General features: G+C 41.2%; 1 protein-coding gene across 4 annotated transcripts in view; it reads left to right on the forward strand.

The window, feature by feature from the left end:
- MTCL1 (microtubule crosslinking factor 1) overlaps positions 1-18,082 on the forward strand; it is a 112,298-nt gene that overhangs the window by 48,936 nt on the left and 45,280 nt on the right. For 2 of the 4 annotated variants that reach the window (XM_039845850.1, XM_039845852.1), the window contains exons 4-5: positions 13,277-13,336; positions 14,493-14,567. In XM_039845850.1, the coding sequence (XP_039701784.1) occupies positions 13,277-13,336; positions 14,493-14,567 (135 nt within the window). The remainder of the gene's footprint in view (positions 1-13,276; positions 13,337-14,492; positions 14,568-18,082) is intronic. The other 2 variants (XM_039845851.1, XM_039845853.1) reach the window with 1 other exon arrangement.

An 18,082-nucleotide genomic window follows, 5' to 3' on the forward strand; every position in this document is an offset into this window, starting at 1 on the left:
AAGGGCGAATATTACCACCCATTGGAGGTCACAGCAGGCTCTGTAATAGGAGAGTTATGCCTCCACATTCTAACCCACCTGGCGCTACAGAAGAACATCTATGCAAACACTACGAGTTTTTTTGGAGATACATGTGTAGCAAAAGGAAGTCATTTGGATTTTTGAAATAACTTTTGAGGAATGTTATATTCTAATAAATAGTTCTTTAAAAGCAGTATGTTTTACTGTATTTAATACAATCATTGCTTTTTATTGTTGGTATCATTAATAAAATGTGCATGTTCTTCTGATATCGATATTCTTTACCTGATTTTATAACTGGATTTGGCTAAATAAGGTTTTAAAGACTAGTTTGTCAGCTTTTTATCTAAGAAAGATAAAAGGAAGTGTTTTCAGTAATGACTCATAAACGGGATGGTAGCACCCACTCTACTAACCCTGTATTCCTGTGTTGCTTCTAACAAGTTTTAAGATTTTATTCCTCTATGAAAAAAATCAAAATTTCTACCACTAGTATTTTCTGGTAAATTTTAGAAAAATTTTTTCCACAAACAAATTATGATCACTGAGACAAATTATTTATTTCTTATGTGTAATAGTTGGTTAAAATATCCTGACTTGAGACTAGTGGTTACCAGAGGGAAGTGGGAAGTGGGGAGGTAGATAGGGTAAAAGGGATCAAATATGTGGTGACAGAAGGAAATCTAACTCTGGGCAGTGAACACTCAATGCAATTATATATATATATATATGTGTGTGTGTGTGTGTGTATATATATATATATATATATATATATATATATATATACACACACACACACACATATATATATATACACACACACATATATATAAAATATATATGACTTATTGTTGAATTGTACACTTGAAACTTACTGAATTTCGTTAACCAATATCACCATAATAAATAAATTTAAAAATGTATATACTGACTTGAAACATCAATAGAGGTATAATAAAATAAAATTTAAATACATGTGCCACTGTTTTAAAAAAGTAAGGCATTTGGAGGAAAAGCTTGCTAAAGCTTTGGTCACTGTTTAAATTTCCTTCAAAACATTTATAAACAGTTTGAATCCTTCTAAATGTGTATTTTACAGATTAAAAATGGTACTAGCTAATCTTAGCTTCTTGGCCATAAAAGGAGAGAAAAAATGTATAGTATTGTATACATGGAAAGTGAAATAAGTCATGGGATCTTATGGTGACATCCAAAATGTAAGATATGGCAATCCATAGAGTTTTGTTTGGGGTGCTTTGTTATGGTTCTTAAAATAGACTATTTTTAAAATAGACTATTTTAAGAACCATAAAATAGTTCTTAAAATTTGTTTTTATTGTGGTAAAATATATACACCATAAAATTTACCATTTTAATATTTGTAAGTATATAATTCAGTGGCATTGGATACTTTCACAAAGTTGTGCAAGCATCACCACTATATTCCTAAAACTTTTTCGTTATCAGAAACTCTGCATCCATTAAACAGTAACTCTTTCTCTCCCCCGCCTCCCCAAACCTGGTAACTTCTAGTATACTTTCTGTCTCTATGAATTTCCCTATTCTAGGTATCTCATGTAAATGGAATTATAAAGTATGTGTCCTTTCTGGAGGGATTTGTCTTATTTAATCTAGTATAATGTTTTCAAGGTTCATTCATGTATCAGATTTTCCTTTTTATGGCTGAATAATATTCCATGTGTGTTTATACCATATTTTGTTTACCCATTTATCTGGTGATAGGCCCTTGGATTGTCTCTAAATTTTGGCTATTGTAAATTAATGCTTCAGTGAACATTATTTGTATTCATTTGAGTCTCCAATAATTAGTGTTTTAAAAGGTATCTTTCTGTAGGGTGAGATTTTCAAAGAAAAGGTGTAAGGGCACATTAATGAATATCATCCACACATTGTCATGAAAACCAGTTCTTGGGGGTGTATTGTGCAGTCTCAGAAGTTCAAGCTGACCATATGCCTATGGACACTGCAAACTCAAAACACAGTGTCCATCAGTCAGAGACAACCACCTGGAAAACACACAGTGACATATTAATGAAATAGAGATGTCTCTGTGGATCTCCATGAAGAAATCATTACTACTAAATAGTTCAGCATTGATCGAAGAGGAAGGACATCACCTCCAAGGAGGTGTCCATCAGAATGACCAAGGCGATCAAGTCCTCTCTTGACTGCAAGGGAGAAGAGGAGCAAATACAAGATTATATGCAGTGAGTGGCATGTTACAAATGTGGAGTGAGGAGAAATAAGTTAGTTGATGAAAACCACATGGCTTCTGTTCTTGTGGACAGATGAGGGGGCTACCAGGAACCCACTACAAGGATGGAGATGGGAATAATGTCGATGGCAGCTGAAACTGAGGAGTGAGAAGGTATCAGCAACAGGGTGTGGTGAAAAACATAACAAGTGGGGACCCTCTCTGTGGGTTAGAGACAATGAGATCTACAAGAGACAAGGCAAGTAGGATAGAAATGTGAGAAGAGATGACACAGGAGGTTACGTGGGATGTGTATGTCCTGCCCCTTCTCAGGTCTTGAAAATGTGTCTGCGCCCACCTGTCGTCACAATGGCTGCTTCTGTGTATTCCTTCTCCTCTTTATCCATTTCATTCTTAATTATTTTTTGGTAGCTAGAGTCTTCTCTACATTTTATAGCCTGAAATAACCTGCTAACTTCACAAAGAACATCTCTACCCTAGAATGTTAATTCACAATTAAGCCCATTCAAAATGTCCTAATTTCTAACAAAACATGCAATATCTGCCCAGAGTGAAAGAGACCTTGTGACAAGACCTTGTGTCCATTTCCAGTCGTGTGGAAGAAAACAGACCCGAAACCCAGAAATTATCAGAAATTATCAGGGTGGTGAGAAATAAAGAACGAGGAAAACAATGTCCAAGAAAAGAACCACACCATGGAGAGGCCCTCCTATCCTAGCACAGATGCGAGGTCGGCTGGCAGCTCCCACGAGGGGCCGACGTGGGACACGTGGGTCCAACTTGTTAGAAAGGACTGAAAAGTGCACACTCGCTTTTCTCATTTTTTTCAACTGGATGTTGGTTTATATCCAGACAAAATTTAATATATTTGCTCATCTGGCTCACGCTATGACCAAAAAGGACGTCTTTCCAGCACGTTCCATTTCACACTCTGGGTGCTTCTCAGTTTCCATCTTAAACCAGGCAGAAGCTGTTGTCTAGAAGAGGTTTTTGCTCTTTATATTCCTTTCTTCTGCTTCATGCTTTTACTTATCCTTTGGTTCAGCTGGTCTCCCTCAACCTTATTATTCACTTTATGTTAATATGTTAAAGAAAAACCTTGTCAGTCACAAAGACAAGTGCCTCTCCTTTGAAAATTGGGATCTGCTAGGATGTGATAGCAGGGGAGGGTGTGCGCTGTCAGCATCTTTCTCCTTGTAGTTTGACTCATCCTACACATTGTGTGCAAAGCCATTTTTTTTTTTTTTTTTTGCCATTGGCTCTTGGCATACTTAATTGCACTGTGAAAAATCTGACCTACTTATCTCCCTGAAATGATAGAAATAATGTTCACTTAATATAAAAGAGACTTTTTTTGTTAACATTTCTTTTGTAAATTATTAACCGACGATAGTAAGATATTTTCACAGTAGGTTTTATGTGACCTGTGATATGAATTTTGAGTTCCAAATTCCACTCCATATGCAAAAAAGAATACATAGAAACCACATAGATGAAAAAATTTACACTCCAAACACATTTCCAATGCAGAGTGAAAAAGACATTTCTGTAAACATTGGGTTTTTTCCTAGAGAGAGAAGAAAGCGGGAATAATTAATAATGGCTCTTACTCTCTACTTTGCATAAAAAAGAGGGGATAATTAGCATTTGAAAATATTAACCAAGGAAAGAATTATAATTGTTTAGCAGGCCAACATCTGCTTTTTATGACTGCCACTTATTAAGCATATTACTTCATTTAATCCTTACAAGGACCCTTTATACAAAGTAGGTATTAATATTATTCCCACTTTTAAATAAATCGAGGCACCAGGAGCTGAAGGGACTAGTCCAAGCTCACAGGCCATGAGTGATATGCCTGGATTTGGACATGAATGCCCTTGTTTCCCTTTGACACATGTAGTTTACATGCATTCACATGCTCACTGGAAATCTGAAAAATTCATGAAGACGCCGGGCGAGTTTTAGAATAAAGTTTATTATCTAGTGCAAAAAAAGTTATTTGAATTTTCAGAGTTTTTCTAGAGCCATATCTGTGAAAACTTTTAAAAACCAGTTAAAATTACACATTAAACTGTGAGAGATCTTAGGTGCTATTACTCCAGATAACAAAAAGAGAAAAAAATAAAATGCCAAAAGGAGAATCAAAGAAAAATTGTGGAGTACAGAGATGTGTGGCCAGAACAGTGTAATGCTGACATGAAGCATGAGCTGCGTGACAAGCAGAAAAAGTCAGTGGGAGGAAAAATAGCCTTTCCCCTGGCACTTTCCTATTTGCAGGATATTTGCTACTTAAATCTCTAAGAAACTCTTTCTTTGAATACCAGTTAATTTTTCGAAGCACTTTTGTATCCCCAAGTAAATGTTTGCAGCAACCAAGCATGTGCGCCTGAGTAAGGGGGAAGCAGAGGAGGTGGGAGTGAAGGGGACTGACCCCTGGCTGCCGACTTTCCTTCTAGAAACCTGCAAAAGAGGTGAAGACGTGAGAAGGATGGAAACATGATACAGCCACCAAAGACATGTACAGTGCTCTGGTGAACCAGAGGGGCGAGAGATGACTGACTGAACAGATGGCAGACGGGCAAAGCAAAGATACCTCAACTCCAAGTCACTGTGTTCTCGGTGGCCTCATCCCTGTGCTTCAGAGGCAGCTGTGGTATGGTTGAGCAGAACCCTCCAAAGTGAAGTGTGACTTTCTCCCTGCACCTCCTTGGATGCATAAATACTTTTGCAAGTTTGCTCCTGGTCAGTGAGGGACCACAATTCCTATTGTCCATTCTGGAAAGTGCATATGGCAAGGTGCTGCACACACTTGAAGTATCCTTCCCTCCTCCCATGGTTCCCCTAGGGGATGCATCCCTCTTTGCCAACCCAATCTGCTTTGGGTGGGAGTGATTTTGTTGCACAGTAGAATCAGAATCTAAGGGGTGGAAGGACTTGAGACATCTGCTTTTATCCTTGGACTCAGAAGTAGGCATGCAGGCTTGTCAGAGATGAGCAATTTGTCCGTCCCAGTGGGGAATGGCCATGGAGGCTGCATCAGAGAAGGAAGCAAGACAAAGCTTTCAGGCAGAAGGTACTTCCTGATTAAGCCGCTTTTACTCTGTCAACTCAGAAACCATTAGAATCCAGCTTGATTGCACAAATGAATTTACGTAAAGCCCAGGGAGGAGCCATCCTCCCAAAGTGCTGCCTTGAGTCTGAATAAAGGACACCCTTGCCCTTCTCTATCTAGATGAAGTCTTCTAAATCTTTATAGCTTCTTCATAAAGATATAACAATATCTGCATTTTCTCACACCAGTATTACATGTAAAAAACTGGTTATAGATTTGGTGTCATTTAGAAGACAAAAAACTAGAGTGCTATGGCTATAACAGCACAAAGCAGATTCCGCACACAAGAAACATGCACTAATGAGCAATGCAGCCCTGCATTTCGGCAGGGCCATGCTGTGGAGTAACACCTAACAGGGCCACTTCCTTCGTTCTCATCGAGAGTTCTGTCCGGTGAGCCCAATCTAAGATGCTCCATTCTCAGGAAGGCGCGACCTGTTGGAGCTCTTTGTGGGAGAGGAGCAGCTGTGTGTGTGTGTGTGGTGTGTATGTGTTAGGGCGGGGACATGCTTCAGGGCTGCTGGGAGAAGCTCCTTGGGCCCTCATCGTGGCTGCTGTGCTTTAGCTGTTGAGGGGCTGCAGTGGAAACACACGGTCTGGCAGCTGATTATGCTTTTAAACACTGTCTGGGATGTTCTGTCTGATCAGTAATATATGCTAGCAGAAATATGCATGGTTTGGAGTGTCAAGCATCTTAGCCCACGTGTTCACAAAACAAGACAGGACCACAGGTGATAAAACTGGCTTCCTTGCTTTTAATCACCTAAAACCATGGCTGTTTTTATTTTGTAGAATGCTGGCTCCTAGCCCCGTCCTCCTCAGGGCAGGCTGGGCAAGGTTGGGCAGGGTTGGGCAGGGCTGGGCAGGGCAGCCCCTCCCCTCTGCTCTGCCTTGTGACCATCCTTAGCCCAAGGCCGCTATTGTTCCTGCTGTGATGTTGTACTGGGCCCCGGTTACCTCCTGCTGGAAGCATGTTTATTTCCCAATGCTCACTGGCTGGCACACCTCAGAAGGCAGGGCTGGCTAGCCCCTTCCACAGCATCCCAGCAGCTCTTGGCTTCTAGGGGTTTCTCAGGTTGCAAGAGCAAGTGGCATCCTGCCCCTCGCCCTGCAGCTCAGTTACTGGTCTTGCCTAATTGAATCATCTGCAGTTCCCTGAATGGTAGTGGAAGCTGTTGGACAACTGAGATAGGCTTTTGCTCCATAGGAATCATGACACCACAGGCAGCATCACCACATTCTCCTTAAAATCACTTCAAGTGTTCCTTGGTGTTAGAGGTGGGAATCCAAGTTGCCACGGCCTGGATGGAGAATTGTTGAAGATTTACCCAATGGATAGGGATGGCTTTATGTAGAATGCTAACCAGAGATACTTTTGAGATTTCAGAGTTTTTTTTATAGATGGTTAATAAAGCGGAGCGGTGGCTCCAGATAACAGGGCTTCTCGGCCAGACATGGGTCAGCAAGTTGGCCTCTGCCTGTTGGGGGAGCCTCTTTGAGAGGAAGCCATCAGCCTGGAAGGGTGATTAGAATCTCAGATCCATTCGCTGTCCTCAAATGTCCATTAGGCCCTTCTTTGTCTTCTGTGTGAAGATCTATTTGATGATTCCCCAGCAGCCCAGAGCTAATCGTGCCTGAGGGCTAATCCTCCAGCTTAATTTCCTGTTCATTTCTGTCTCACTTGAGGGCCCACAGTTCATCAGTCTTGTCCATTACTTCCAGGGCGGGCTAGGCTAAGGCAACGCAGTACAAGGCTTAGTGAGGGTGTTTGCATTGTGAGTCAATTCTATTGTCCTTAAAATACAACATCTTTTCTGATTTGGAAAAATAATATATATTAATTTTTACTATTTCGTAGAAATGCAAAAAGTCTGTAAAGAAAAACATGATGTCGCCCACAATTCTACTGCCCGTTGATAAGACCTGTTAGCATTTTAGTATATTTGCTTCCAAACATTTCAAAGATATTTAATCTAGGTGAGATTAAATTACATTTATGTTTTATTTTATCTTGAATTTCAAAGATTAGCATTTGATAAAAAATTTCCCATGTCATTTAAAATTTTTAGTAATCATAATTTTTAATGGCTATATGGTATTATGTTAACCATTTTCAGTGAAACTGGAAACTTGTGTGCATAATGTTTTTCTTTCCAACATTATGACAATTTTTAAACATAGTAAAGCTTAAAGAATTTTATAGTGAACAACTGTATCTCACCACCTACATCCTGTAATAACATTTTACTAGATTTATCACATATCTACTTATCCATCTATTTACCTATTAACCCATCTTATTTTCTAACACATTGAAAATAAATTGTAGATACTAATTACTTTCTCCTAAATACACATTAACTAGAGCTTAATTTTTGGTTATACTTTTTTTGAACTAATTTGCATATACTGAAATGCACAGATCTTATGAGGTTTACATTCACTGAGCATTGACAAATGCCTGCATAAATTTTCACAGTAAAATAGTGCATGCACTCTATTACTTAGAACAACATTCAAAGTCAAATTAAAAGGTCCAAAGGGTGTGGTGGCAGACTTTTATGAAATAGTATCACACGTAATTCAGAACTTTTCATATCGTCTTCTGTTTGAAAGCTAAACAAATAAACAAAAGTACTAAATATTTTCTCATGTTACATGCACCTGAAAAAATATGAGTGATGAATTTTCTCTGAAAAGGAGGTAACGTTTTAATATACCTTTTTCTGTGTGTGTATTTTTTGACTTCGCTTTATTTTTCAAAGTACTTCTAATTCTTGTATTATCTCATTAGTCTAAGGAAATAATTTGCCTCTCCTGATGGACTGGTATATTTCTTTCCAGTAGACCAGTGGGAGCTAGAAACAGATTATTTAAAAACAAACAAACAAACATCCCCCCCCAAACCTTATCTTTAGTCTGACAGGCAAATGGTATACATTTCTATCAATTTTGAACTTTTATGAATGCCCAATGGCCACTTACTGGTCACTTAGCAAGTGAGTCAGTAGAGGCTTCTGAACAGTGGATTCTAATTCGATATTTCATATAAGCCTGGTGGTGTTTCTGAGTGCTGGCATGGACGTTCACGTTGAGAGTCGGGATTCCTATAGTTTTGGGGAAGAACATTTTGGTTTTGGTGCAGTCATCATTATGGTCTTGCAGTGGTCATTTTTCTTTTTACATACTAATAACTTACAGTTTTACTTTATCATCTTATGTCTTATTTATTTTGTCATGTTTTAGTCGAGGCTACTGTGGTGTAGTATGCTTTAGCCAGCAATTTTCTATCACTAGGTCTCAAGATACATGTCTCTAAGGTTTAAACTGAATCAGCTAGCCCATATTGCAAAACAAACATGTGTCATATTCCCCCAAATGTGCACGTGCAGCTACCTGTCATTTTTATCATCATGTTCTTTATCTAGGAGAAAGTGCCATTTGACAGGTCGGGTGTGCTGGAAGTCTCTCTCTGTCCATCCCAGGTGGCCCTCATGGCCTGTACGGTGCTGCTGTGGCCTTACTCCTCTTAGTCTTGTAACCTATATTTTCCTTTTAATATATTTCCTGAATTTTGGCTGCTGAGAATCCCAACCCGGCTGACTTTTATGACTGTACCTTTCTTCAATCAGTGTCTCAATACCATTTTTCTCCTTTTCTCCTCATTTACGTTGTGGTATTTTGTCCTCTGATAATAGTTTTCTGTCTTTTCCAAATAAGGCCTTTTGCGTCTGCAGCCTCAGGTCCTTTCAGAAATCATCAGAGTGCCCACGAATATTTTATGGCTATGAGGTATTGGGTGAGAAGAGCAGTTTGCAACTGTTCCTAGAATAGTTCTTTGTGCTCTTTCGCTAAAGAAAGAAGAGACTCTTTGGATGAGAAAACTCAGCAATTTGGGGCTTAGCAACCTTGAGAAAACAAAAAGAAAAACAGCCCAAACAGGGAGACTGGGCTGTGGAAGCCTCAAAGGCAGCTCTGAGGACTGAGGCTGTGGCTGGGAGCGAGGGCTGGAGGCAGGGTCAGGTTGGTGCCCCATCCCCGAGTTTGGGACACCTTGAACCATTACCTAACTTATGACTGTATTTTCTTGTCTGTTAATCAGTGATAATAAAATATGTTTCTTGGGGGTCTCATGAGAATTAAATTAGATTAGATGTGTAAAGAAAGAGTTTAGCATTGCGCCTGGCACTCATGAATGCCCAACCAGTGGTAGTTGTTAATACCGTGTTAGCCTCCCAAACGGGGCCAGGTGGATTGAGGGATTGGGGTGGGAGAGGGTTCCCTTTATGGCCATGGAAGATTTTCTACTGAATCTGAGAATGGTTTATGTTTATTGAGTCCTGAGTGTAACTGGTGCAGCTGACTTCAGCGGAGTGCTGTGATTCCATGGTGTGAAGGGGACCAGTCTCCTTGAGAGCTATTACAGGGGCGACTGGGATGGAGGGGACAAGAAAGGGGGGAAGGCATCTTCTACCCATAATTCTACCACCTGAAGATGATCACTAACATTTTGATCTACGTTTCTGCCGTCCACTCTACTAACAAACACATGTTATACATATGTATATTTATATTTTACCAGATATAAATCGAAGTCAAAATAGATGCTGTTTGTAACCTATATTTTCCTTTTAACATATTTCCTGAATCTTTAAATAGTCTTCAAAAACATTATTTTAATAACCTCCAGTATTCATTTACTGTTATAAAAGGTACTGTGATGATCATTCTTACCCATATATTTCTGCAGATATTTCTGCATTTTTCTTTAAGGTACATTCCCAGAGGTGGAATTACTGGGTCATGAGGTATGCATTTGTCAGGCTGAGTTGCCCACCGGAAATGCTACAGGATGCCCCTATTCTGTGTAATCGTGCTTGCCCCCCTAGACACTTGCTAACATTGGGTGTTATGCTTCTTTTGGTTTGTAGATCTCGAAGTGAAAAAAATGGTATCTTGTTTTAATTGCTAATTATGTGTTTCTTGGCCATTTGTTTATTTTCTTATTAGGTTGGTTTTCCTATTGCTTGTAAAATATTACTTGTCTATCTTGTGTTAGAAAAAAATTTTTCATTTTGCCATTTGCTTTTTGATACTGTAAATGGTTTCTTTTGGTATATAAAAATTAAAAATTTCACCAATCCATTTGATCAGTTTTTCACTTGGATGTTTTGGCTTTTGTTTCTGTGTTTAAAAAGGCCATGCCCCAAGAACAAATAAAAATTTATATCTTTTCTTCTTAGTTTATGATTTCTCACATCCAGGTTTTTTAATTCATCTGGAATTTTTTGGTATATGGTATGGATCTCACTGTTGTTGTTGTTGTTTTTCCTGTTAGACAGTTGTTCCCCCAACCTATGCCAAATAACCCATTTTTTACTGTTTTAAAATGCTACCTGTGTCAATTGTTAAAATCTTACATACTCTTGAATTTATTTCTGAGCTTTGTTTTGTTCCATTGATCTAATCTTGTACCAGCACCAAACTGTCATATAATATTTTTATATCAAATAGTACAAACCTACTGTCATTATTCTTCCTTTTCAGTGTTCTTGGCTGTTTTTACCAATCTATTTTTCTAGCTCAGAGGTCAGCAAACTTTCTGAAAAGGCCACTTACTTGACTCTACTCTTATGGCACAAAGCAGCCACAGACCATAGTAAAAAGGGTTGCGCTTCAGTAAAACATACTTACAAAACAGACTGTAGGTTGATTTGTCCTGAGAGCCATAAGTTACCAACCCTGCCATCCTCTTACCTTTCTCACAAATATACAAAAAGTACACACACACACACACACACACACGGTATATATATGTACACCTATTACATTCTATATGGTATATATATATGGAGAGGGAGAGGAATTTAATTAAAATGACATCATATTTATACCATGATTTGTTAGAAGATTCACAGGACTCAGAGGCAGTTTGCATGCAGGGCTCAGCAAGAGGAAAAGACCTATTAGGCAGGCTTAGGAATCTGTGCACAAGCACCCTCTTGGCTCCCTCCCAGCAGGAGGGCTCATCCAGACTGTGCTCCCTTCTCCAGCACCTAAATGCAGCAACTATGATTCTGCATGGATTTTCAGAGACTTCTGTCTCCACTTCTGGCTTTCATCTCACTTCTAGGTAGTTTTATTGCAGTGTGTGCATAATCTCCTTTTCATTCACGGAGAGAATGTGATGCAATGTGGGGTGGCTTGCAGAAGGCAGGCTTGCTGCACTCACCACCTTGATTGCTACCATAGTCCCAGAATTAAATCCCTTAGGTTAAAGCTTTGGGGACAGTTTCTCTCCCTGCTTTTTTATTGTAACTCTTCTCTGTAGTGAACCATCAGAAGTGTTCATCTCACTCAGCTCATTCAAATCAAAGAAACTCCTTCACTGCAGTGTGAAAAATCTTGGAAAACCTACTTATTATGGGTAGAAAAACTCAAGCCCTTCTTAAGATTTGCTTAACTTGACCTGCCAGAAGAGATTGGTTCTCTTTGTAGTTTGACCCTGCTTTTGCCAAAGGCTAAAAGAAACAAAGCCACTTCTTCCAGCAGAGTTTCAGAGATTAGCTTTCACACCCCCTCCCCATGCTGATTCTAAAACTATCTCATCCTTTCTCTCAGTTACCTTTTCCCGCCCCCCAGGACTTTGGATTCCTAGAGGCAAAGGGGTGGCTAGAATTTTAATTGTTTCTTAACTCTGAAATTCATCCAATAAATGGCATGGTCTAGGCTTCCGTGAGTGAGACACTTAAAATGTAAACAGAACTAAGTTAATTAACCTGAGGTCTGACTGTGACGCAGGTGGCTTGCATAGGAGCCTCCTTCCCAGCTGTTTTGGTGTGTGGGTCGCAGCAAAGGAGTGAAGCAGAGAAGGCTCTGAGCCCTCCTCAGATGAGCCCCCAGAGAACCCATGTTCACACCTCCGTTAGGGTGCAGGTGAAGAGGGGAGGGGGCGGTCATCAGGGAGAATCTCTTCCCGTTCACGAGCTTGCCAGGGTCTGAACGATAGCCAGCAAGTCTTAACTTTGCAAACTGCTTTCTTCCAACTTGTCTCAGGATTACACAAATCCTTTCAGGTTTCAGGTTCCTTCAATTCTTCCCCTAGAATGCTTCTTGCTCCTCTTCCGGTGTGGTTCTTTCTGTCTTCATACTTTACTGTAGTAGGAACTGTCTTGCCTCTCTGTTATTCCATTTCAGACATCCCTTGGCTTTTTTATTTATAGTCATGTTTATATTTCAGACACATTTCTTGCCTATAGCAAGCAAAGGTCCATTGTAATGTATGTAAAACTAGGCAGGGACCCAGCCCACTAGGAGGGACACAGCCAAAGCCACTTTATAAATGAATAAATCATGAACTCTTAGATCTTTAAGATGTAGGTTTAATCATGAATTGGAGTGGGTGGTTCATGGAGAATGTTGCAGCTGGGTTAGGTCTTCATCATAAATAAAGACCACCCTTTTCTCCCATTCTACCACTTTTTTTATATGGCCATTTACCTTAAAGCATTAAAGAAACATCAATTAATTTTGATATTAGCCCAAACAAAACATAATTAGCAAGGTAAGCAGCCTCAGAAATATTACATATCTATTTCCAAAACTTCCTACCTTTCTCCTTTTCTTCTCGTCTTCCCTCCAAGCCACCCTCCTTTTGCATTAAACCGAATAATTGAGGAATACCCCAAATATAATAATTAGGATTTAAAACCTCTTAGGAGTCACAGACCTCACCAAGCTATTTAACTGCATTTAAACGTTGATTCTAAGTGGTTTCTTGATTCCAGTGGAAAAAAAAGTCTCTGTTCAGGTATGTGTCCCCAACCATTGGGGATGGTGTCTGCCTAGCGTAGGTGCCATGTGTGACACCCTCCATAACAGAATGTCACTTGGATCTATTTCAGAGTTCCCTGAAAAGAAGAGGCAGTCGGGAAACGTACAAAGAAAAGAAAACCTTTAACCAGGTAAGCAGAGGTTTTGTTCCAATGTTACATCTTCTCAAGAGGCAATCACCTCATTTTGAATTTTCTCAAAAAGTGTTAGCATTGTCTTTAAAATATTCAAAGAAGCACTATCTGCCAAAAAAAATTTTGGACTCATTCAAAACCTCAGTGTGATGAAAATGTTCTTTCCAAACCAACAGCCCCTCCCTTTTGTTTCTTGCACTGATAAACTATTGATTCCTTCAACAGCTTTGTGTGAGGCATCCTTTGGTGTAATTCAGGGCTCTGGCAGTTACTCACAGCCAGGAAAAAGCATGTGGCCTTCCGAGTCAATCACACAGAAAAATATACAGCTACTATAGTGGTGGGTCATTCATGAGGCACTGTTTTAAGTGTTGTGGTTGTTTTTTTAAATGCACAAGCTGGACAGTAACTAAATTGTCCTAAATGAAAATAAAATGTCCTTACTGAAAGATGGTAAAAGTGTAGCCCTTTCTATGTACATGGCATGTGTTCCTCAGAACTTTCTTTGGCTTTCCTGAACACTTGCTTTACTGGAGTCTTTTTTTCTTTTTCTTTTTTTTAATAAAATCACTGCTAATATTAGGTATTGGAAAGAACAAAGGCATTGTTGGGATATCAGCTCCCCAAGATCTCAGAGCAAGTGGTAATTAGAGAGATGCAGTAAATCTGGGTAACTTAGAGTCCTACTGGCTTGCCCCTGTGAATTCCATACAGATTACCTTTCATTTCTCCGTTCTCCAAACTCACTGATTCCCAGAGTACCTGTCAAGGAGGGCCAGGCGGTGTGAACGGCAGGAATGCCAAAGAGTCACTGTTCTCTTTCACCCTCTTTACTGCCCTGGTCTCACTTTGGCATCTCTAACAACAGGGAAATTAAAATCTGTCATCCCCCTGCTGGGTGCCTGGACCCTCCTGGGCTTCTAATATGTTTCAACCTACGGGCTCTTGACCAGGGAAGATCTTTTCCTTAAAAGGGTAACCGCTGCCCCGTTCTGGAATGAACAGCATGGCCTTGTCTTCACCCATGGGTAAATCAGGCTGAGAACAGCCGCTGCCAGCCCTCAGGAGTGTCTGAGCAGCCCTGGGCGCCGGGCATGTGTTCAGTACCCCCTCAGCCTGCAGTGTCATTGAGAAAGGAGTTTCTGTCCAGCAGAGTGGTGGAACGGAGCGCCTTGAGAACTGCAGGTCTGCGACCAAAACTCAAAGGAAACTGGCACCCTGGCGCAAGGTAGGAATGCGAGCAGTCAGCGCTTGGGGTGCTGGCTAGATATCAGACTTGCAAGCCAAAGAATATATACCCATAGCGATATATTTTTGTTGCTTGACAAGGCCTTTCCGGCTGCTGCTCCTGCTGGTGGTGGTGCTGGTCCTGTGTGTGTCCTCGCCTCCATGCCATGCTTGCCTTCTCTGCCTGCAACAGGAACAGTGTCATGTGGAAAGTTTGACTCAACCTTCTCGCTTTCATACTGCATTCCTGGAGCTATCTGATGATCTCTTGAAACCAGAGCTTGATATCCTTCAGCTTAGGATTCTGCCTAGACCCCTCCCCGCAGAGTTTTGGCAGAGTTTTAGAAAGTCTACAGTTACAAGATAAGATGGGTAGCCGGCCTCCCGCTGCTGTAGCTGAGGCTGTGATTCTCCATCTTGTTAGGAATAACTTCCCGCCCCCAGAACAGGCTGAGTCCAGCTCCCATGGCCTCCCCTCTCCCACATGCTGGCCCCAGAAGGCACAGCACCTTCTCCAGCCGCCTCCACAGAGTGAGGAAGTCTGACCCCTTCGTTAAATGTAAACACCCCCTTGGCTTCAAAGATTGTCATTCTTTCAAAAACTGCTTTAGTCTTGGTGTCAGGCCTAGTAGTGCATGGGTGTTGAGTAGAAATGACAGCATGCTTTAATCATATGTCAGAATTCCTGGTGTGTGTCTAGTTCTTTCCTTAAGGAGCAAGAAGACTTTCTGGATATTTTATCAAACCTCAGATAATCTACAAATCAGACATTCATTAGGGTATGTCATAGAATTTTGTTTCTTTAACTGACCTCGGTATAAGTTCAAAGAAATGGAGCCGAATGGTTCTAGTTTATAGTCAGACATGTAGAGAATGGCAGATGGAAGGGGGATGGTGCAAGGTTCAAGGTTTCCAGAAATCAAGGTGATTTGAGAGCTTTTTAGGATTTTCTACCCTGAGCATTTATAACTGAGTTTTTTAGAACCCTTCTGGAAGGCTCGGGTTCCATGTGCCTCTCAGAGAGATCCTACCCATTTCCTCAACTTGTTCAAATTTTGGGGAAAGACCCTCCGAAGTGATTGCCTGAGACTTCCTGATCTTGATTTGAGACAAAAACTCCCTGAGCTGTGCAGGTAACCCTGCTCCTCGTCTGCTCTCTTCCGGCCTGGCCTCCACCATACCAAAGCCTTGCCAGCTGCAAGTTTCCATAGACATAGGGTCAGGGCATTTGTCACAGCAGGTGGTGCTGCTTGAAGTGAGAAGAAGGCAGAGTTCCCTTGTGGCTGGTGACATTGTCTTCCATGGTCTCTGCTGCGGTCAGTCTTTAGACATGAAGGTGAATTTCTCTGCTTGAAGGTGGAGATAGGATCACTAAGGTGATTTTGGACAAAGGACAAACACTGGCTATCAAGTTAATGATGGGGCTAAGGGTACAACCCTGTCTTCCTGTCCTAGGATTTTCATTCTTAAACTCATTCCTTTACAAAGTATCCATTGATTTGTTGGGAATCTAGGTTTAACAAAAGATTGAAAAAGGGCTCTTGATTATCTTACTTTAGAAAGTTTTATGAAGCTGGGGTCATTTAAAAGTAAAATGCCAATTTCTGGTACAGAGTAGGTACTCAGTACTTACTGAAAGAATGAATAAATCAACAAATAGGCATGCTTTTCCCTTAATATTAGGATTGACTGCAATACATGTCTTTCACAGTCCATCTGTTCTATGTAGGCCCTTTAAAAGTATGTATATCATTTCCCCAGCAGTGGCGATAACTCATTTTGCTCAGTGTGACTGGGCAGACAGCTTTACTTCTAGTTAGTCACAGAAACCCTTTTTATGTCTGTTTAATCAAAAACAAACCAAAACACTAAGACCTTGCTCTCCTCCTAGTGATATTTATGTTACTCCCTAATGCACAAAGTGGGAGAAAAAAAGCGGAGTTACGGGCTCCTTGTTACTTTCTCCAATAGTAACATGTTTCAGACGAAGCAGAAAGTTAATTTTAGGGTGTTAGAGTATGGAGATTTATCATACATATACAAAGCACTTTGCTGTACATTATTCCATTTGACCTTCACAATGACCTTGTGAGTGAGCGAGGATCCTGCTTTAGACATGAGGAGATGGGTTCACCAGAGCCCTGTGATCAGCCGTGGTGCCACAGACCGAAGGGGCAGCAGTGGGACTCAGGGCAGCACGTTTGGCCCCAGACCCGGCAGGACCAGGCTGTCTTCTGCTAAGAGGACAGTGGTGGGAACGTCTCTTAGAAGGCATGCTGGCAGCGCCGGAGCCTGCTCTCCACGCAGTACTGGCTCACGGTTGGCCTTGTCTTCCCTGGAAAACTTTTTCTTCCACGGGGTTGTGGTCGAGGAAGGAGGATCTAACCAGGTGGAAGGGAGGAAAGTTGGTGGCGGGGGGGGGGGACACCAAGGGAGGTCTTTCTATATCTTTCTGACTAATGGTGAGAGTGTGGCAAGAACATGGGAGAGAATAAGTGTGAAAGCTTCATCAGCTCTGCTAGACCATTTGAGCACGAGAGATGATCTCAGAGAGCTGATCCACCCCCAGAGGGTCGACTTCTTCCTGAGACTGGTGACTCTCTGTCCTCTGGGAGTGATGGGGTTTGACTGCCATTAAGCATGCAGTTGAGTTTCTCAGTGCGATAGTGCAAGTTTACTGAGGTCTTCTGCCCTTGACAGCCTTTTGAAACTTCTGATAGCCGATCAAAAAGGAATGATTCATGAAAGTGGTCACTTTTCTCCATTTGCTGAATGTGATAGAAAACCTTTGTGCAAGGTCACATCAGGGAGTTCATACAGCTTTAAGGCTTTGAGACCTGTACTACGAAGGCAGAGCCGACTTTCCAGGTGGCCAAAAAGTGCCCTTTTGACCTCAGCCAAGCACTGTAGGCATTTAGTAGCAGAGAGTCTGCTTCAGTGACCCTGCAAAATCCTCTGGTATTCCAACAAGAACCACTTCTTAGGTTTTGAAACACTTACCTCCTTGCCGTGGGTTTCTGAGTTTATTTTCCTGCTGTGTTACAGCAGCTAAAGGGAGTAGAACATAACCCAGGGCTCTGGGCTGTACTTGCCTGGCAGAAGATTGTGAGTAACCCAGGGTGTAGGTTTACAGTAATCAATACATACTAACCGTCAGAGTTTGGTACTTATTCTGGACCTTGGCTCCCAAACCACCCTCATGCCTATTATCTCATAATCTTGTCCTCATATCATCCTTGTGATACTCTTGGGTTGGGGTGACCGGCGGAGTGAGAGAGGTGAATTTCCATGTCTCAGGTTCTCAGCAAATCAATAGAAAGCCGGGCTCTGATTTGGGGTCACCTGGCCTCCCCCTCCTGGCAATACATGTGGGTTCCTGGCCACTTCAGATGAAGGAGGTCTGCACAATGGAGGAAGTGAGTGGCAACAGGTAGGAGTAACTACTGAAGCCTGTCTGCCTGCACCAGGCTGAGCAAGGGGTTCTGTTGTCTCCCACTGATGCTGGTGATTAGTCAG

The sequence above is a fragment of the Pteropus medius genome, unplaced genomic scaffold (assembly GCF_902729225.1).
Source record: "Pteropus medius unplaced genomic scaffold, Ma_sr-lr_union100, whole genome shotgun sequence".
NCBI lineage: Eukaryota > Metazoa > Chordata > Mammalia > Chiroptera > Pteropodidae > Pteropus > Pteropus medius.